At 40.1% G+C, this 21,744-nt stretch overlaps 2 protein-coding genes across 5 annotated transcripts; both read left to right on the forward strand.

The window, feature by feature from the left end:
* Positions 1-1,126: 1,126 nt before the first annotated feature.
* On the forward strand, positions 1,127-17,204 carry arnt (aryl hydrocarbon receptor nuclear translocator). 4 transcript variants are annotated; one of them, XM_044358535.1, is made up of 20 exons: positions 1,127-1,495; positions 2,103-2,196; positions 2,337-2,375; positions 2,488-2,535; positions 3,415-3,628; positions 4,200-4,413; positions 4,562-4,664; positions 4,768-4,833; positions 5,021-5,106; positions 5,268-5,341; positions 5,957-6,091; positions 6,250-6,324; positions 7,350-7,501; positions 7,772-7,894; positions 8,384-8,474; positions 11,630-11,817; positions 14,299-14,494; positions 14,688-14,862; positions 14,938-15,065; positions 15,170-17,204. In XM_044358535.1, the coding sequence occupies exons 1-20, from the start codon at positions 1,459-1,461 to the stop codon at positions 15,251-15,253; spliced, it is 2,322 nt and encodes a 773-aa protein (XP_044214470.1). In that variant the 5' UTR covers positions 1,127-1,458; the 3' UTR covers positions 15,254-17,204. The 4 variants fall into 4 exon arrangements, with proteins under 4 accessions (XP_044214470.1, XP_044214468.1, XP_044214472.1 ...); XM_044358533.1 differs by having other exon boundaries at positions 1,128-1,495; positions 14,685-14,862; XM_044358537.1 differs by lacking the exon at positions 7,772-7,894 and having other exon boundaries at positions 1,128-1,495.
* A 71-nt stretch (positions 17,205-17,275) lies between these two features.
* Positions 17,276-19,298, forward strand: LOC122986974 (cortexin domain-containing 1-like). The gene has a single exon (XM_044358538.1). It carries the CDS (start codon positions 18,607-18,609, stop codon positions 18,790-18,792), a length of 186 nt encoding a protein of 61 aa, XP_044214473.1. The 5' UTR covers positions 17,276-18,606; the 3' UTR covers positions 18,793-19,298.
* The last annotated feature ends 2,446 nt before the right edge of the window (positions 19,299-21,744 follow it).

Raw genomic sequence — 21,744 nt, forward strand, 5'->3', positions numbered from 1 at the left:
GCTGTGATTGATTGCTAAAAAATTAAATTGCAACTCTTGATAACTAATTCATCTTTTGAGTCAAAATATGTTTTTCTTCTTGTTCTTAAAGTGTTTGACCTTTGCTGTGCTGAATGATGTAGGTGCAGAGTTTGACACTAGAAAGCTGTTTTCGCTTTCATCTTCTGAAAGTGGAAAGTTTCTCTCTGCTCATGTACTGCCTGATGAGTACTTTTACTTTTGATTTTAAAACCTCTGCGCTTCTCCTTAAGTAGGCTCATAGTATGAATGCAGGTATTTTAACATATTGTTAGGTATTACTAATTTTACTTGTGTGATGCCAAATCCAGTGTGTTTTAACTGTACTGTAACTTCAAAGTAGAAGAGTAAAAAACAAAGTAAAGAGTAAAGAAGCATTAATGCTTTCATTATTGAACCACAAACAAATCAGAGGCTGTAACGTTTCACACAAAACAACAGTCAGGTTCCCACAAGAACACTGAAAGAGGTTTTCCTTACTATAACCATTCTTCCTGTTCATACTGATTATTAAAAGATCCCCTGCAAATGCTTTTTCAATGTAAGTGATGGGGGCCGAAATCCACAGTGTGTCCACACAGTCATTTTATGCAAAGATGCATTTAAAAGTTAAGCTGAGGCTTCTATGAGGCTTCAGCAGTCTGAGTTAGTCATATCAAGTGGATATACTTGATCCACATTAATAGTCTTTTTAGCATCATATTCCCTCTTTGTGTTTCCCTGTTGAGCTGCGGTGGAAGTTTAGTTACAAAAAGAGGGACTTTGGCACTAAAAAGACCGTAACATTGAAAGGTATCTAATTGATTTGACTCATTTGGATGACTAATGCATAAACCTATAAATACATTTTTGCACAAAATGAGGCTTGTGGATTTTGGTCTCCATCATTCATATTGTAAATACATTATGAAGGGATCTTCTAATGGCCAATATGAACACAAGGAATGATAATGGCAAGAAAAATCTATTTCAATGTTCATTTTGGGCACCCGACTGCTGTTTTAGGACAGCCTTGAAAAATTGTGAACCCGTCCTTTAACTGTTCAAACCTGCTGACCCTCTGCTGGCTGGGCGGAGCAAAACATGGATTTCCCAACATTTCACGTCACTTGTATCTGACTTGATGTCCAATAGCATGAAAACACTGTAGACAGCCTGAGCTCTGCTAACCTGAAACGCCATCTTAAACAGAAAGGGGGGTTTAAACCGGGAGAAAACAGGAAAAGGGGGGGCTCTGAAGAAGATAACCCGTTATTTCTGACTGTTTTTAAACCCTCTGGTCGCTCTGGAGTAGTACTGGTCATGGAGTTGGGCTTTTATTACGCGAAGTAAAGGCGCATACGCGAGGAAATTGTCAGGGAGCTGGTTAGCATCTAGCTAGCTAGCAAGGGGGAGGGGGTTCGAGGATATTTTTTTTCCCGCAGCCGAAGTAGTTTGTTTATGTTATTCCAGACGGACATGTCATCTTCAAACCCAGGTAAAGTACCTCAAAAAGTCACAGTGATAATGTTCTCGCATAGCACTATGCAGCTGACGACATTTTGTGAGCGTTTTCTGTCGTGAAGTTAAAGCGGACACTTTCCTAAAGATAGCGTGACAGCAGCAGCTAACTTAGCTTAGCAGCGCAGCTAATGCCACAGCAGGGCTAACTGGTTGCATAAGTGGTAGCCAGCTCACAGAGGCTAAATCAGCCTGGTTAATAAGTTAGGCAGCTCTTTTGTAATATTTTTTTGCTTGCCCAAATGACGTTTTGGTAAGAAATTAAATTTAAGTTAGCTGACTGCCAAGTTGCGGTTGACTGGCTCGCTTTATTTGTTTCTGTTATGCTTGCAGTTTTTTTAATGTTAGCTCAGTGTCGTGCTTGTCTGATCTATACATCCTTCAAAGTCAAATAAAGAATACTTTTTATATAATTAACATCTAGCTACAGGCTTATAACGTGGGGTCTGAAGTGAAACTAACGTCTGCCGTGTGCGTTACCGCAGATTTGGTGTCTGTTGACTATAGTTTAGTTTCTTTTTGCTGTAGGAAATCACCTGTCACCACCGCTACATTACGTCTCTGTCTCTCTCTGTTATAAATAGAGTTACCAGACCCAAACCTGGGTATGGGGGCGAGTGGGACCCAAGCAAGTGGCGGGGCCGTTGCACCAAAAGGGACCAACAAAAGACGAGCAGCGTAAGTGTGTGTGTGGTTGATGAATTTCGTGCTAATATGTCGTATGTTGTTTTGTGTTTGCTGACTGGTGTAGTTTTGTTTTGACCGTAGGAGAGTTATCGTGTGAAGGTACTCATGTGTTTCTCTTCTTCATATTGCAGGCCAGATTTCGATGATGATGAAGGAAGCAAGTTGTTCAGGTAACATTTGTCACAAGCTGTTTCATAAAGCAATATCAGGTGCGATATCAAGTGTTTTGAATTGTCAGTGCTGCTGAGATAACGAGCCATGTGTTGTCTTGTGTTTCCTCAGGTGTGACGATGAAACAGGAGGCTCCAATGACAAAGAGCGCTTTGCCAGGTAGGAGGATGAATGGATGAATTAAGAGAAATATGTGTAGGGGAGCAATATCGTTGATGCAACGGTTAGCCTATGCTGCTCTCCCTCTCCTTTCAAAGTTTTTTTTTTTTCCCTTCACACTCCTTTTTTTATTTCGGTAGTGATTTTTGGGTCTGTGTTTTAGTGGGTTGGTTTCATTTCCAGGTTTTTGGAAGAAGATCAAAGTTTTGCAGATAAGGAAAAACTAGCCAGGTATGGCCTTGTACCACTGTGGAAGGCTCCCTCTCCTGCTTGTATTCATATCAATATTGAATGCACTGATCAAATACTATCCTGTCCTGCTGGGACCCCAGCACATTGTCATTTTGACCCGCACAAAATTACCGGTATATTTCACCGCTCTATGCGTCTGTTTTGGTGCCTGTGAGAATGTTATGCTTCTTTGACCAAGGCAGCCGGTTGTCTCTCTCAACCCACCACTGTGTTATGTGTCACTAACCGCTATGCCGTGTGTGAGTCGGAGACTTGACTTTGGTAATCCCTTCCTCTTGAGCAACTGTCCTCTCTGTCTCTTTTCTCTCCCCCCTCTCAGGTTATCTGAAGGGTCTTTCTCTTTCTGCACTTGCTCTCTTTTGTCACTCCGACTGGCCTTGAAAGACCAGATTCTCTTGCTTTTTCACTATCATTTTGACAGATCATTGACTACAAGTTATTGTTTTGTGCGTCCATTATTTCTCTCACCCTCTCTCATTCCCACCTCTTCTTCCCGATTGGCATACTTACATTGCAACATTAACTCTAAACTCTACTCCATGTTGTCCACCTGCCCGTCTTTTTCCCCCATCTCGATCCCTCCTATCCTCTCCACCTCTGCTTCCCTCCCTCGCTCCCTCACTTCAGGGAGAACCACAGTGAGATTGAGAGGCGGAGGCGGAACAAGATGACTGCCTACATCACAGAATTGTCAGACATGGTGCCCACATGCAGCGCACTAGCACGGAAACCGGACAAACTAACCATTCTACGAATGGCTGTGTCCCACATGAAGTCTCTGAGGGGGAGTGGAAACACCAATGCAGATGGGTCATACAAGCCTTCGTTTCTCACTGACCAGGTATGAGCAACTGAGAAAAGTGTATAAAATGAGAGAGGCTCACGTGTTAATTTTTTTTTTTTTTTTTGCCATCAAATCTGAATGTCTAGAATTCACACCAACTCTAGTAAGACATGTTCAGTATCTAGGCCTCCCAGTCGCTGTGAAGGTAACACAATACTTATCTGTGCTTAGTAGAAATCAAGTGAAAGAGTGAAAGTATCACCTTTTTATTTTTGACACTTAAGTAGCTAAGGGTCAGTCGCTATTTTCTTTCACTATTTATGGTGTAATCTAGCTTTGTATGTCAAGACGTTCTTTCTCCACACAACTGCTACCCTTTCTTCTAGATCCACAATCAGCCGGTAGATTGTTCAAAAACAAAATTTGTGAACATGCATTGGCTGTAAGTGAGCCACTACAGTGTAGTTAGCAGTTACAAAGACCAAGGAGCATAAAGAATCAGGTATTCTAACTTTGGAGAAAAGGGGGGGAAATGGCAAAAAAGGAAAAATGACTTTTGAGATTCATGTTCCATGACAGACCTCTTATGCTCTCTGCTTAGCCTGACTTTGATGTTATCTGTCTGCAGGAGCTGAAGCACCTCATCCTGGAGGCAGCTGATGGCTTCCTGTTCGTGGTGTCATGTGAGACCGGCCGCATTGTTTACGTCTCCGACTCTCTGACACCTGTCCTCAACCAGTCTCAGTCTGAATGGCTCGGCTCCTCCCTTTACGATCAGCTCCACCCAGATGACACAGAAAAACTGAGGGAGCAGCTCTCTACAGCTGAGAATAACAACACAGGTATAAATCATATGCACAAATTGGGTTTGTATATTACCTGTTAACGTATAAAGGTGTGTCCACTTTGTAAATATGAAAAACTGTTGTCACATGTGCACCTTTGTACACCCATGACTGATTCAACTCCATCTCTTGTTGACCTATAAAGGGAGGATGTTGGATTTGAAGACAGGAACAGTGAAGAAGGAAAGCCAGCAGTCCTCAGCCAGAATGACTATGGGAGCTCGTCGTTCTTTCATCTGCAGAATGAGGTGCGACTTTGTGTAGTTAACTGTCCAGTTCATTATTTACGTTTATTGATGCGTGTACCTGGATGCATAAACTGTTCATGTGATGGCCTGGTTATGTTTGCAGGTGTGGCACATGTCCGGTGGAACCGTTGTCGATGAACAGACTGAACTTCCTTAGGAATAGAAACAGGTAACTAAAACCATTAAGTTCTTCTTACATTTTTCACGTTTGTTTTAATGTAGCCAGATTACTGCCTAGAAAATGTCTTATTGCTACTGGAGTAGCCCAGTAGCTATAAGACATATGTAATTTGGTCATTGCATCCATAACATGGCTGATTTTTATGGTGTATTTTACCATTTCTCCTTCACCTTAGGAATGGTTTGGGTACAGCAAAGGAAGGAGAACCCCAGTACGTAGTGGTTCACTGTACAGGATACATAAAGTCCTGGCCCCCTGCAGGTAAAACTAATAATTTTGTTTATTTCAAGAACATTGACACAGACAACTTTGTTTCATAATATGGCTAGGACCTGTGTAGGATGCCAAATTTCTTAATTCCATTTTCACAAGTTATACTCTGTGGCCCATGCTGACATAGTTTTTGCGTGTTTGTATTATAGGAGTATCGTTAACGGATCATGAAGCAGACAACACTCAGAGTCGCTACTGTCTAGTTGCCATTGGGAGATTACAGGTATGACAGATGTTTTGTGTGTAGAGGTCTCCACATCAGTATTTTGCTCTGACGCACCAAAGAATGACAAATCATTTCATCATCCAAGTTCTTTATTGAGTACTATGAAATTGATACAAGGGAGAAAAAGTTAAATATGAAAATGTAACGTTTGGTATGGATCATTTCACTTTACTTGCAAATTCTTCACAATTGTTGAGTCATATATCAACAATCCACCTTTACTGGTGACAGTGGAGACATGTATTCTGTTGAAAGTGTATATCTACTGCAATACAGTATTTTATGGTTGCACTCCACAGTCTTATCTGAAGTAGATTACGTCTGTTGTTTGCACTGTTACATTGTGTTTTGAAATCATTTTTGCCTGTTGGTTGTAAAACATTGATAATATTCATGACTTTTACAAAGTGTGCTGCCATAAATATAACCATATTAAGTTGAAAAAGTAACATTTGAAAATATGCAGTGTGACTGTAAAGAATCTGTAAAACTGTAAAGAAGTTTTTTGTTTGTTTGACCCATTAAAAATCATGTTGATAGACTGTGTATTTCTTTTGCAGAGTATTGTATTTTTGCCAAAAATAGGGTTTTGTCTTTATATTTTCTCTTCAGGTGACTTGTTGCCCAGGTGACACAGACATGAACAGTATCAGTGTTCCAGTGGAGTTCATCTCACGCCATAACTGCCAGGGCATGTTCACCTTTGTCGACCACCGCTGCATGGCTGCTGTCGGCTACCAGCCCCAGGTAAACCTCACAGCTGGTGGAGATGTCAGGGCCAGCTGCCAGACACATCGGACACATTAATGCTGACCAGACAGCGTCCTCTAACAGGCTTTGTGCCAGAAGTTGGTGTTAATGTCTTACAAGCTAAAGGAGGTTGTATTATCTGCTGTGTGTTACAGGAATTATTGGGGAAGAATATTCTAGAGCTCGCTCACCCAGAAGACCAAGGCTTACTGAGAGACAGCTTCCAGCAGGTAGGGCTGTCCGAATGTATGCAGCTGTTTGAAGACTAATTTTCACTTCTGTTTATCTCTGTGGATTAGATAAACCTAATTTTCCCAGCTATATTTCTCCTGGGGAAGATGGTTTCTTGGGGCCATTCTATATATACACGGCCAGGTTTCATATCAACTTTTTACATGTGTACATATGTATGACAGCATGGGAAAGTTTTACTGTGACAGTAGTGCACTGAAATGAAAGAAAAGAGAATCGTGGAGTTTATATACATTGCATTATGTTGTCAGCCTTGATGATGCTTTATTCTACTGTTTATTTTACAAGAAGTGGCAGGCTGTATTATTCTATAATATTAAGGGTGTAATGGTACACAAAATTCAGTTTGGTATGTACCTCAATCATGGGGTCATGGTTTGGTATGTTTTTGGTACAGCAGAAAATAAAGAAAGGTAGAAAATTACATTTTGGTCTTTAATTTTGAAAAATGTAAACATCCAATAATGGCTCATTGGCCGTAACTATTACTGAAATAGTTTAGTTGTGCTGCAGTGGAAAAAGAAAACAAAGATGTTTCTGTGTCTTGCAAGGAGTCGGGACACCTGCTGAAAGCCGTTTTATGCTAACCTGACACGCCAGATGGTTTGTTACACAGAACCATCTGAGAAGTCACACTGGGAAACTGTTTGGAAAACAGTAGACATTTTCAAAAAATATTCGGCAGGTGATTGGATGTCACCGTCTTACCTTGCGAGGCAGCTGAAGTCATGAGATCACATTCATGATCGTGCAAAAATCCGCATAGGACACGGATTGGTCCAACCCGCCGGTGGTTCAGACACAAGCGCAAAACTTGAAGCCTGATAAGATGCATTCTCGCGTGATGTCTCGATCTCGCAAATCAAGCTGCCTTGCAAGCTAAGTTTTATGCTGTACGGAGATGTTCTGTCAGTTGTCAGCCTGTGTTCATATAAACATATTTCTCATAGATTATGAGAGCACATTAGTATTACTGCTGAGCATGTGGGCCTTGTGTCGGCAGGTGGTGAAGCTGAAGGGCCAGGTTCTGTCTGTGATGTTCCGGTTCCGCTCCAAATCACGAGAATGGATCTGGATGAGAACCAGCTCCTTCACCTTCCAGAACCCGTTTTCAGAGGAGATCGAGTATATCATCTGTACCAATGTCAATGTCAAGTGAGTCACACATTCAAGACTGATTTTTACCAATACTGGTGATTATGTAACACGATTACACAATCAAATACAGCACATAATGAAACCATTGACGTTTTGAAATGTGGCTGTTGTGAAAGATCTCTCTGTCTGAATGCTCACCCACCACCATCAAGTTCCTCTCACACCCTCACCACAACCCCTTTTTAAAAAAAAAACAAAAAAACACAACTGATTACTGTCTCCCTGATCACCTCTCCTCTGCATCCATCTCTGATTGTGGGGCAGTAGAAACTCAACTCAGGATCCCCTCACCCCCATCTCCTCCCCAGGGGGGTCGCTGCCCCCCTCCCTGGGTCAGGGCAGCCCAAACGGCCCTCCTGTGGTGCTCAGCCCGGGGCAGGTGGCCACCAGGTGAGACCAGGCCTGACCTGACTATCCTCCCCCTGCATGGGAGAACGGGGGCTGCTTCTTCATGGGAGACTACTACTGTTTCCAGCAAGCTACAGTCCTCTTGTTTTATTTCTTACTTTCTTCTTTTTTTCCCTGTAGTGTTGGAATAATAGTGCTGTTGTCTTCTAAGAAGCATGTCTAATTGTTGGTCTCTTATGGGTTGGTTGTAAATATGCATACTTTTAACACACAGCCCAGGTGGTGTAGCATGTTAGTGGTATATACAGTATGTATTCCTATAACAGACTCTCAGCTGAAGCGTTTCACACCCTTCCTCTTTTGTCCTCATTCCTCTTTTATGTTGCCATGGTGATCGGTGGCGGGTTGAATACTACTTTGTCAGCAGGTGTTTTGGATTTCTCACTCAACAGTGGAGGGCATGGAAATGGAAATGAGGCTATTTTAAACCTACTTCCAATCAACACTCTCTCGCCTCTCTTCCTTTTCTAGGCAGCTGCAGCAGCAGCAGCAGGCGGAGCTGGATGGAGGTGGAGCACGAGACTCTTCTCTGTACGAGGCAGGACCAATCACCCTCTCACAGGTGAGGACATGCACATGTGTGGGCACATGAATGTACCGGTTCAGTTTGATTGAACCATAGACTCTGTCCTGTTTCACTTGGGTCTCTTTCTGTTGCAAATGATCAGGGACTGTATTCACAAACATTCTGAGAAAACTATTGAGAGCTCCTAACTTAGCCTAAAAAATTATAGCAAGAAGTCCTAGTCAGGAAAATTCTCAGAGCAGCTCTGACTCTATCGTAGTGAGGAGGTGTGGTTGACCCCATTGCATGTATGACTCATTCTTTCATAAGTTGCGGTTGGTTGATCCAAAAAAGAAAGAAAAATGCACTCTTAATGATAATGAGCATAGAGTTGACAGCGAAATCTGTACGACTAATCATAGAATTTAGTCTCTATTAAGACATGGTGTAATTATAAATACTATTTTATGCAATGAAGATTTCTGTTGAATAAATTGTGAGCCATACTTTTAACAGTAGCTTATGAAATGTTTGTAATCACAGGCCTACTTGTGCAGTAGCCTTTTCACAGGTGGTAGTTAGTATATTTATTTTCTTACATTTATTTTCCATGCTAGTAATTTTAGTACTGTGGTTGCTTGTCAGTCTATAAGTAGCAGCGTTGGTTGACATGTAAATCTTCTTTTTTTTCAATTTCAATTCCAAATTTTTCCAGTTGCCAAATATCTTAATGTTTTGATCACTTTCATTTTTGGTATTATAGCGTTCTTGTGTTGTGTGGGAGATGTGAGTGTTTAATGAGATCAACCACAAACATTATCCCTGCAAGATCTCATCTGTAGCGTTTCATTAACTCACTGTCATTCAGCGCTTGGAGAGTATTTCTCCTTCCTCTTTGTCTTTCCGCGATCTTCTCCTCTGCTTAAGAAACTCTTAAGCCTCTTAAAAGTCCTCCTCCCTACTCTTAACTGTTTTTCACCTTAGGAGCTCTCTGAAGGGCTAAGATGCTTTGTGAATAACTTTTATCTTTAACAGGATCTAGTCTTAACTCTGAGGGGAAATTCGTAGAAGACGTCACAATTCAAAGAATTTTCTTAGAATTTCATCACTATGAGCAACTCTTGGCGCTGGAAACCGTATGAGTACGCCCCCGGCTCTTCTTATGGAAAACAGTAGCAGGATGTTGATACTTTGGCCGCAAGAAAGAGTTTCTGTATCACAACTTCCTCTCTGCCTGAAAACTCTTCAGTTACCACACTTATTCCTTTAACCTGACGTGTGTAGGTGTGCAATTGTGTTGCAAACTAAAGACACTAAAAGATAAGGAGTGAAGACAAGAGTTAGCCTTTTTCAAATCAGAAAAAGCTTAGATACCACAAACAATACTTAGACTGAAAATTAATGGATTCACTAAACTGTCAGATTAGTTACATTGTCCCTCGTGCCAGGAATGAAAAGTGAATCAGAAGTGAAAGATAAACAATCACTGTAGGGGATACATACCACTAATTAATCCAGTAAATATATGTATATATTCCATGGAGGTATTAAAGGGGAATTCACTGCTGTGAATGAGAGGGTGACACAGGAGTTGATTTTCACTACTGTCCTATCTCACTCCCACGAAAATACTGTCCCTTCCTGTTTCGCAGGAATCACACTGGAATCCTGTGACCCACAGGATACCCGAAAAAAATGTCAGCATCTAGTCTGCCAGAGCAGACAGGAGAGAATAAAAGGAGAGAACAGAACAACTAGCATTATGTTCAAAATAAAGAAAATGATTTTTATTCATATTAGAACTCTACATATCTATCTATACATCTATATCTTAAAAAACTGACCTGTTGTTAATACTCCTGTCTGGCTCTGCTCCTATTGACTTTTTTTCCTGTTCTGTCCCAGTCACGTGATAAATAGTGAAATTGATTCCCATCTTTCATTTTCCGAAAAAAAATGTCACTTCTACCGTGTAAATGATGATTTCTTAAAAGTAGGTCACCTATGTAGTAGAAATGTGCAATTATTCTTGAAATTGGTGCCCTATGACTAGAGAAAACTTAGGAAAAAGGCTGTAGATTGCCCATATCGCTCTTAGGGAGGAATCCTACAACAACCAGAATGCATTGCACACGGTCCCGTCCAATCAGCTACTGATGGTGTGTTTACAGAATGCAGGGGTGAGAACATTTTTCCTCATCAAGTCTGGATATATATCGGTATATACTGGTGTGCAAGGATCATAAAAAAAAAACTTAACCCTAACCTTAAAGGTTTAGTGAGCCTTGTCAGGTTAGGCTAACGCGTTGTCGCTAACTTCAGGGCTTATTTTTGGCATTAAAAAAATATTTTTTTGGCCTGGAGGGAGTACCAGGCCTCTGCAATTACAGAGGAAACACTGGTACAGATTGTAAAGCCCTCAGAGACAAATATTTTAGGCTATATAAACAGAATTGACATAACTAAAGCTGCAGCTGCTGATTATTATTTCAATTAATCAATTAAAAGTTTGGTCTATGTAATCTCCAAATAGTGGAAAAAAAGTCCAACGTGATGACTTCAGGTGTCTTGTTTTGTCCAACAAACTAAACTAAGTCTAGAACCCAAACATACTCAGTTTACTATGATGGAAAGATAAGAAAACAAGCAAATATTTACATTTTAGCAGTGAACTTTTGGCATTTTTGTTTAAAAAAATAAGTATCAAAATAGTTGTCTATTAATCTTTTGTTGACTAATTGATTAATCATATTAGCTCGAGACTTGAAATTGGTGCAGTGTGTGCAGGGGGTCAGTTGAACATAACATTTTTGCCCTGTCTGGTTCTACGCCCCTCGACACATTTTCATGTACAATATTGAGATTGGTTGCTTTTTTGGTTCTTCTTGATGTTTGTTTACTACTTGGGTATCTTGGAAATCTTATCTTCTCCTACCATGATCGCAGCCTCCACCATCTATTATGTATGTGTGTAAATCAACACATTATATTGTAGCGACTATACAGATGTTTGAATGCGATCTCATATTTGACAACAGTTTGAAAGCTTTGGTACACAAACACACCAGATTCAAGTGCGCTGAGCCCTTAAAGAATAGTTGTATTTTTCAGATGATGACGATTGGAGTCAGTACAATCCTCTCACCACTTAAACAGTTTTGAAGAATTTTTGGAAGTGTTGGCCCTGCCTGATAACTTTTCACGGTCCTCAGATGCCAGTGCAGCCAGTGACAGCGGCAGGACCGGACCACAGCAAGAGCCTTGAGAAGCCAGAGCTCTACCCCTCCCTTTTCCAAGGCCCAGATCAGACCAAGGGCATGCCCTCCACCTCCACTCCCCCCACCCAGATCTACCCTCAAGCCAACAACTTCAACGCTGGTCGCTCCAATGACACATACAGGTAGGAAGTCTTATGTGTATACATATGTGTGCATTTGATCTTAAACCTCTAAGGTTTACTTGAGGAATTCATTAGATTAAGTAATGCATAATCATTGTGAGGTCATCATTAAATGAGCGATGTGAAGCTACTAGACTTCTAGATAGTCCTGTTTATCGATCAAATTTTTATTTATATAGCAAAATTTGTAGGGCGGAAGTAATTCAAATTGCTTATTACACATAGAAATACATAGAAATACATTTGTTGTCTCTTGTGGCCTTTTCAGGCAGTTAAGTTCAGTTTCAGTAACATGTTAGTCATGTTTAGTCATGTTTTACAGAAACAACATGGCACAGAGCAGAAATAAGTGTTCATCAGTGCTTGTAGCTTATCCTGTTATCTTAAGATGTGTTTTAATTAGGTTATGTTAATTCTGGATAACAGTGGTTTTCCACAGTCTGTAATGTACTTAAGTTGAGATCTGGAGATAAAGGGATTAAAATCTACTGTAAACTGTATGACTCCTCGCTGTAGTGAGAGCTTTATAAACTGACGCATTTATGTAACCTGCCAACTGGTTTGCATGTCTGAAGGTTTTGCCTATCGGATCAAAGCTAACAGGGCCACTCCCTTTTTTTTTTCTTTTTTTCTCTGTATGCTGTTAGTTTATGTGCAACATCTACTCACGGGAACAACGGTTTCCCACATGTGCTTTAAGTAACTGCAGTGGATCCCTTCGAAATGTATTCCGTAAAGTTTGTACCGTATGTTTAAAGTAGCTTTAATCATTATGGTGACTGAAAACACCATTTCCTATTTGCTGCTTGTTCTTTTTCGCATTAGTAGTATTTTCCATTTTGTTTCAACCGGGTTCCTATCAGTGGTGCTGGAAGAAGACTTTACCCTCCTCCCACATTCTTTTTAAGTCGCGAATCAATGTATTCCCTCAAATGCCCGTATATTGCAACACTTCCGATAAAAAGACGCAGCAGGTTCTTTGTGAATCACAGAAAACTTGCTGCGTCTTGCTCATGTTCATGTCAACAGCAACAGTAAACACAGCAGCTGTGAGCGCAGTGCCAAAGCTTCGGATCCGTCCTGTAGGTCCTGTGGGCTGCCACTGCTCCAGCCTCAAATGGTTTGAGCCGAGCTGCGCTTATTTCTGCTCCTCAGAGCTGGTATTTTAATGTAACAGAGTGGAACTTAACATGGAGCGACAGGGGGAGGGGGAGAAATATGGTGCTGCACATAACCAGACGCATACAGGCAGTAAAGTAACTGTTTACAGTGAGTGGAGCGGTTTCCAGTGTTTCAGGCTGTTCTCCACATTTTGGTCCATTATGAAAACTGCAGAGAGCACAATAACCTCAAATTGCATGTCTTTAATTAGCAGAGAGGCGCACACACAATCACTAACCACCTTCCATGTATTTTGCTTGTTTTACTTTTCTAGTATTTTGCATCTATAACAATCTACTGAGATGTCCATCAGAATAGGCTACAGCTATTAATGTGACTCAGGCAGGTCTGAGATGTATTAGATTAATGTCTGAATCTTATATAATGTCATTCGGGTGTCACTGAATGTAATCGTGGATGTTGTAGAAACAGCAGTACTGACGTTTTGTTTGTTGCCCACAGCTGGCTGTGAGTCACATTCTTTCCTTTGACTTTATTAAATACCTGCAGCATCACACAGCAGCAGAAACGAAAAGTGCGTCTTTAAATTGAGAGAGTGATGTGTGCGTTTATACACGTGGCACAGCTGCAGTAACTTCATTAACACTGGATCGGTCAGGATCTGGCCATTGACTGTATATGAAGAGGTCAGCTGTTCCACACAGATTCAAGTTTATACGGTGGGATTGTTTGTAATAAAGCAGCTGTTATGGATGAATCCTGAGCTCCATCAGAGCTGTCAGGACATTTTTATTTTAAGTAGCTGAAAGTCTAAGATAAGCCTAAAACTCCATACGCACTTGGACTTCGCCCTTGCTAAAAACAGTCCTATGTACAACAGTAAGGGGCTGTGTTGGTGTGGGTGTGTTTTGTTTAAAGTGTCGGTGAGACAATGAAATACGATCCAGCAAGTCCAGTTGGAGTAACAGATTATTGCGTTTAAAGGCTGATCAGAAAAACATTGCACAGCGGTTTGTAATCCTCACAACTCTGCAAAGTTATCACGCTGCAATCCTGTTTACTAGTGCGCACATGTGGAATGCGTCTGTGTCCACAGACCTCTGAAAAGTATGAATGGAACTGTGCACGCGCCTGTGGTCCGCGTGCAAGTCCACAGCTGAATGCGGAAAGTATGAAAAGGCCTTAATATGCACGCATGCACACACACACACGGTTTGGCCCCCGCGCTTCTGAAATGAATCTGGCACTCCTGGTTCTTACCATATTTGATCATGGAATCCGTCAGATTTTATTAGTATTATCTGCCAGTAGATGACTTCCAGGTAACACAGCTCTCACTCCCTTTGCTCTCTGCTGCAGGCCAGTCAACATGGCTCCGCAGATGGCACAGCCAACCCACTCAGCGGGACAGATGCTGGCTCAGATGTCTCGTCAGAACGGAGCCCCACAGTCTGTTACCCCTGCCAGCACTGGCAGCCCCCTCCATGGAGGACCAGCAGGAGGATGGCCTGGGCCCGGAGCTGTACCAGGAGCTAGACCACAATTTAATAACCAGGTAAACTCGCACAACAGGATTCATTTTGTTTTTATCTGTATTTTTTTAAATAAGGTTCTTTTTATATGATGCTTTTATGCATCTAACTTTATTTGTTTGCCATTTTAAATTGATCACATTCACATATTTAACCATCAACTCTACGTAACTATCGGTCAGTAAATGGACTTACTCTTCCTTTTCTAAACAGCAGGTGGCTCCTCAGGCAGCAAAGACCATGTCTCCACCATTTGCTTCCGTGGGAGGATTTGGAGGCGGCTCTTCCACCTCTTTTGGCCAGATGCCCACAGGTGCTGCTCCAACCCCGAACAACGGTGCAAACTACCCGCCCATTAATGCGCGTGCCAGTCTAAACACCAATGGTTATGGTAGGTCGTGTGCTTATTTGTGTGAATCTGTGTTATCCTGGAACATCCTCTCAACCCTCTGTGCTTTTATCTCAGATGGCTCTCAGTCTGCGGCACAGTTCCCGTCTCGAGCAGCAGAGGCAGTGTGGCCTCAGTGGCAAGGCCAGCAGAATAACGCAGAACAGCATCCTCACGCTCAAGGCAACCAGCAAGACATGTTCCCTGTGAGTGATTCAAAGCCCATTCTCTCCTAGACGCTTTTCTTTCCTGCCTCTCTCTGTCACTTTAAATAAATCTCCCATCTCTTTGTGTCTCTTATCTGATTCAGGATGTGTTGTCTATGCTGGACCAGCCCGCCAACTTCAACAGCGATGACTTTGAGATTCCCATCTACCCTTCGTTCAGCGAGTGACCTCTCTGCTGGTCTACCCCTTTGTCTTCTTGACTTTTAACTCTGTCTGTCTTCATATTTAGCTCTCCTGCTCCTCTTTTCATTCGCCCTTTCCTGCTCCTGAGAGTAGCACTCTTCCTTTGCTTTGCATGGCTTAAATTGCACTGCCACAAGCCAGCTAAAGACGGAGGGAAATATCTGACTGCAGATATAAAGGGGAGGAAAATCAAGGAATTGCTACTGAGTAAAAGAGAGGACTATTTTAACAATATTCCAGCCATTGTAAGAGGATTCTCTAGCTAGCACTGCCCAAAGCTCAACAACCTATGTTGTAGATATGTGATATATATATAAATATATATATATATATCTATATATAAATATATAAAAACGCACAATCACACTTGAATAGACTGCACAAAAACACTCTGGTAAACATACAGGAAGTGAATTCACACAGACACACAAACACAAAGGCCTTTTATTCTCTTATATTCCTGGTTTTTCTCAGGCATTGATGAAGAGTGTGTTTTGCTGTTTTTACCCTATAGCATGTAGACTAATCACTCCAATCGTTTATTTAAACTCTCAGGAAATTGCAGGGATTTACAGCTTTGGTGATTTTTGTTTTAAATTCTCAGCTGTTGCACACACACACACACACACACACACACACACACACACCACCACCACCACCACCACCACTGTCTGTGCTAACCTCACTCACGGTTTTAGATCATGTCTCTGCATGTCAGCACTGCTTTCATGGAGCGCTTCGACATTATGTAGATTTATACTGAGTACAGTTTTCTGTGTACGTTGGTGGCTTCACCTATAAATTTAATCCTTTTGTTTTTCCCTTCTGAGGAACATGTAAGTTCATTGAATGATGTACTTTAACAGCACAGACACACAGTGTCATAATGGCTACAAACTGTTTGTCCAGGTGCCCTTTGAAAATGTATTCAATCTATTTTTCTTTTGCCTACATATACAGTACATATATACAGTATGCATGTGTGTATGTATGTATGTCAAATGGATGCATACCGCAGTATCATTATCAATTTTAACAGTTGTAGGGTTTCCGACTTGCTTGATATTTTTCTTTCTGTCGCCCTGCATTACCCTGTACTAAGTATGGGTTGAGTTTTGTACTCCTTTTTGTAAAAATAAATATTAAAAAAAAGAAATCACACAGCAATAATTAACAAGCAGGAATTGTGTACTTTTAAAGCCATTCTTTATTGTTGTCATAAATGTTTTCATTGATTAATGTTATTTTAAAATGGAGATACGTGGTAGTAATGCTTGATATAATTGAATTATTTCCCAAGTAATGTGTTATAGTTATTTGAAACTTTTGATCTTTTGACTTTTCCATTGCCCTTTTCTGATTTGGTATTGTATTAAACGGTTTGATCAGGGTATCCGGGATAAAAATGGAATAAACAGAGCTAAAAGCAAGATGATCTGCTAGCGCGAATGTCCAAAAATAGTTTTTGTCCTCTTGTTTATGACAAAACACTTGGATTTGGACTGAGTCTTTGCCAACACGATCCAACAACCTGTGTTTTACAATCAGTTTGTATTATAGAAGAATGTCGTGGGATGAAAGATGATGCTTCTAAAAAATATTTTATTTTAAATGTGTGGAATTAGTTTAAATTGGACCCATTTTTTATTGCAATTGTCTATTGTCTGAGTGTAACACACTTATGGTGTATGTAAACCCATGTTGATAATTGTCAAGTTTCCATTTTCAAAAGGATGGTATGTTGGTGACTATGTTGTCTTTGTTATTGTTGAAAACCTCTTTGGTTGCTCAGTATCCAGGTTTTTTCAATGATGTGAACTTTTATCAGTCATAGAAACACAAATATATAAATATACTGTATATGTATATGAAATGTTAAACGAGAGACAGAAATGTTTGGTTTTTGTATTAAATTGTTATATTGTCAAAAATGAAGGAGTTGGACCATGTTTTTAAATGAACATACTGTTGCTTATTAAGGTATAATACTGAAGGTCAAAGCAGGTACAGTCAACACAGTATAATTTAATCTTTAATCACAAAGTCATATATACAGTGCTGTCAGTCTTGTTAATTGGTGTTTTGACAGTGCACTTTACTGATCACACTCATTCAAGAGTCATGGCTGTTTTCAGTTACATCCATGCATGTCTTCATTTCCTCAAGACAGTTTTATGTTCTTAACTGGTGAAGAAACAAAAGCCAACTCTGCTTTGATTGGCTTGTATCTGTTTTCTCTCCCCACTCTGTCCATCAGTGAAGACGTAGAGATGTGTGTGTGTGTGTGTGTGTCTTTGGATCAGTTTCCGTCTTCGTCCGTCCCTCCTCTCTTTCACAGCCTGGGGGTGAAAACGGATGGAATTAATGCTAGTACTGGTCTAAGATAGGTTTACTGTGTCAGCTGTGCCCAGTTTGGATTGCACTTGAGTGACGTCTTATGCTGTAAGTCTTGTTTTCTGGTATAATTTCAACACATAAAATAAAATAGGCGTATTTCTCTTCTACATTTATTCTCTTATGTCATCTTTTTACTCGGATCCACTGTTCTTTGCATAGAGTCACTTTACTCTTAACTTGTGTGTGTCTCTGTAGTGGCATCAGAATACAAGCAATCTGCATTTTTTTGGTCAGGATCAGTTTCCAAACCCTCTCAAGTGGATTACCACTAAGGCATCCTATCCTCTTTCCCTTCCCCAACCTTTTCTTTTTCCTTCCTGCATCTTGACCATCCTTTAGTCTTATTTACTAAAACTCTTCTGAACCGCAAAACAGGAACTTTACCAAATTTTGTATGCATGTGTAGAGTGAACTGATTGGTGCAGCATCTTAATCTGCACATCACATTTGCTTTATAGAGTTTGAAAAACTTTTTTTTTGTCTGTTTTGTTGTCGTTGTGTCCATACCTAACTAGGAATCCAGTGACTCCTGCTAAAGTGTTGTCTCCTGTAGAGACCAGAGAGATGCCTGGGTGTTCTAATCTCAGGAACGGCCTGATCGTTACCAAACTCCTTATTAACTATTCATGGGGGACGCAGGTGCCAAATGGGGTTACGTGTGTCCACCAATCTACCTTATCTTTGGGAGGAGGACAGTAGGGGTCAATGGTAGCGGACAAAAAAAAGAGACCAAGACAGAGAAATGGATGAAGTGTTCAGATAGAAACACAATGGATTCTCTGAGTCCAAAGATATATGGATAAATATACCTTTTGGAATAATTACAAGCATTCATGGAACTACCTTGGTGTTATAAACCATCAAGAGGGAAATAAACTGGTGAAACACAGGCTGAGGAGTAGATAAACATCTTTTCTTGGATTTTGTGGATTTTGTCAACATGGACCCACCGGCGCTTCCCATTACCAGGTTTGATGTGGATGTGGACCTCGGTTTTGCCCTCTTCTTCTTCTTCCTCCTCTGCTTCTTCTTGTTGGTGACCATAGTGCGCTGTGCTCAGATGGTGCTGGACCCTTACAGTTCTGTCACTACTACAACATACCAGGAGGAGCAATCAGAGGAGTGATGGAGACCAGACACATGAACGTTATCAAGGAAAAACATCTCATCCTCTGAGACGAGCTATGACATTTACTCAAACTTCACAGACGGGCTGACAAAAAATGTTGCCACACACCACAGAATGTCTTAGGCTGGAGTTGTTTCTGACACTATCTTAACTTTTATATATTTTCTACTAAAATTTGATACAAAAACTTTTTTTAAAAAGCTTCTGAACAACACCCAACAACTTCCAACAAATGATGTAAGTATGCTATGTAAAAAATCAAATATACTTACAGTAGATGATTAGTGTTGTCCATTTGAAATGTACATATATACTGCATGTTTTAAATGGCTAAAGTGTTTGCTGTGGTGTATTAAAATATATGTTTGCTGTTACTTTATTCATATCGATCCCACAGAGCAAAGTGGTGAAACATCAGCACCAATTTATACCAGCAAATACTGGCTATTTTAGGTGGATATTTTTATGAATTTTGCAATATTTTCAAACATTTTTTAATTTCAAATTCATATTTATTTGTCATTCTAAGAATACATATGTGGCAAAATGAGAAACTGGTCCTCGCAGGACCAGATTATAATAGTAAAAACATAAAATAGAAATAAAACATGACACAAAATTGTAAAACATTTAAAGTTTGTAGTGCTTAAATAATTTAAAGTAAAAGTGACCTGAGTTAGTTAAAAAAAAAACTGGTCAAAAACTAAAACACTCATGTTTCCTCCCAGGTCAGCCTTGCTACTGTGATTAATGTCTGCATGTCCTTACATGAATATTTTCAACTGTGAAAACCTTTCAAGAAATAGCAAACAGTATCTCACTCTGGCTTCATCTCAGCTGGCAGTCGACACAAACATCCAGACATCAAGACATCAGTTCCAGGAGGAAACCAGCTCCAGTCACCTGAAAACCTTCATGCCGAGATACTTTTTACAATCGTAGGCAAAGCTGCTTGATACAGACCATACAGACGGAGGAAAATGTCCTCCCTTCAAACACTAATAGCACACAGATGTTTCCAACTTCTCAATGATGGGACTATAATGCAAAACAAATGTTCTGTTCTTTTCCCCCTAAATTCTGCCACAATATGTTTTGGAACTATTACAAAAACTTTCATGCAAGTTGCTTGTTATTGAGCGAATTAAATAACCTTTTTCACTTGCGGCATGTGTTTGTAATTCATCAGTTGGTGATTGTTTCAACAGACGCAGAATCAGCAGAGTAAAGAAAGAAACAAGATCTCTGTGCAGCCTGAATCCTAAAAGGCAGTAAAAGGATTATTAGTAATTAGTGATTATTACTTAGTGGACAGGGATAATATAAAAAGTTAAAATTAAAGTTATAGAACTGCCTGAAACACTTTATTCTCAGGCTTTAATCAGTCAGATGTGAATTATCTGTTTACAAGTCTTAAATGTTTTTAGAAAAAGTGACACCACAGTCTATTAAATCCAGTTACTCAACAGTGTTTGTACTCTCATTTTTTGTTAAATGTATCATTGCTAGTGTCTCTTTTTGTTACTTTAAATGTCATGCACGGCAATTAAATATTCCTTCTCCTGTAATTATAAAAAGAAGGAAGGAATCATCTATAATTTAGTCAAACATTCCTACCAGTTTTATTCAGAAACTCCATAATTAGCTCCATTTAGCTACTAATATAATCATTAAAGTTATTGCTATATCTCACTTTAGGTTTTTCTGGTAGCTTGTGGAAAATAAAAGTGCTCTCAAAGTGGTAAATCAGTTTGATTACACAGTCTCCTGGAAACTAGTATATCCTGGAACATATGAAGAAGTGTTTAGAAGGCCCTGTTAATGATTAATTAATGTCTCCACAGTTCATCTTAATTAAGTCCCACATGCAGAATTGTAGAGTTTAGTGAAATTTTTATGCGCTAAACCACAAATAAAACAATTTTCAGAATCAGAATCAGCTTTATTGGCCAAGTATGTTCATGCATAAAAGGAATTTGACTCTGGCTCATAGTGGCTCTCAATGTACTTATAAAAATCTTAAGAAAAACACACACGGACAACAAGCTGAACAAAGATAAGTTAACATAAACGCACCACTTTGACAAAAGAGATACAAACACATAGAAATAACAAATGAATAACAGTGAACGATCTCTGTACCAGCTGCTAGTGTTGCTATCCAGTCATGATACCAACAGCTGTTGCTGCTATAAGATGCTGCTTTGGCACCAATTTCTTTCAATATGGTAGCACCATCTACAGGTGACATAACATGAGGTATATAAAACAGTATGCAGCAAGTGAGTAACATGCATATCTATCTTCATCATAGTTTGAATTGTTTTGATGTTGATCAGAGAGATCTTGATCTGACACATGTGTTTAAAAAGACACACTGTAACCTTCATCGTGTAAATGTCCCAGACAAAAGGTTTTCTGTACAATTTTCACACCACTGCAATGCATGCTGGGAAGTGTATTCAAATAAGCCAACACGTTTCTAAACAACTTAATTTGAAGGGAGGAGACAAGATGTCAAGGAGTGGGGTTTGTGTGTGTGTGTGTGTGTGTGTATGTGTGTGCATGCCAGTATGTAGTGTGTCTTTCTATGTATGTGTTTGTGTGTATGAGAGAGAGACTGAAGTGGTTTTGAACTGTGAATGAAACCTGAAGCCACTGAGGGTTTGAATGTACTAACAGCTAAAAGGGAGAGAGAGAGAGAGAGAAACTCAATCGGCTGATTGGAACCAGTTGTGCGTCTCTGTGTCTGCATTTCCTTAAGAAGAGCAGTCGTGCCAGGAGCAGCAATCAAACCCACAACCTTGTAATCTCATAGAGAGGATGACCATGAGAACAGAGTTTAAACCGCTGAGAAAACAGACTAACCCTGATATGTAAAGAGAAAGTTCCCATTTTACTGAGGAGAAACTGATTTGTACATCATTAGTGGCAGCAGGATTAGCTGAG

This window comes from Thunnus albacares, chromosome 8 (assembly GCF_914725855.1).
Source record: "Thunnus albacares chromosome 8, fThuAlb1.1, whole genome shotgun sequence".
Lineage (NCBI taxonomy): Eukaryota > Metazoa > Chordata > Actinopteri > Scombriformes > Scombridae > Thunnus > Thunnus albacares.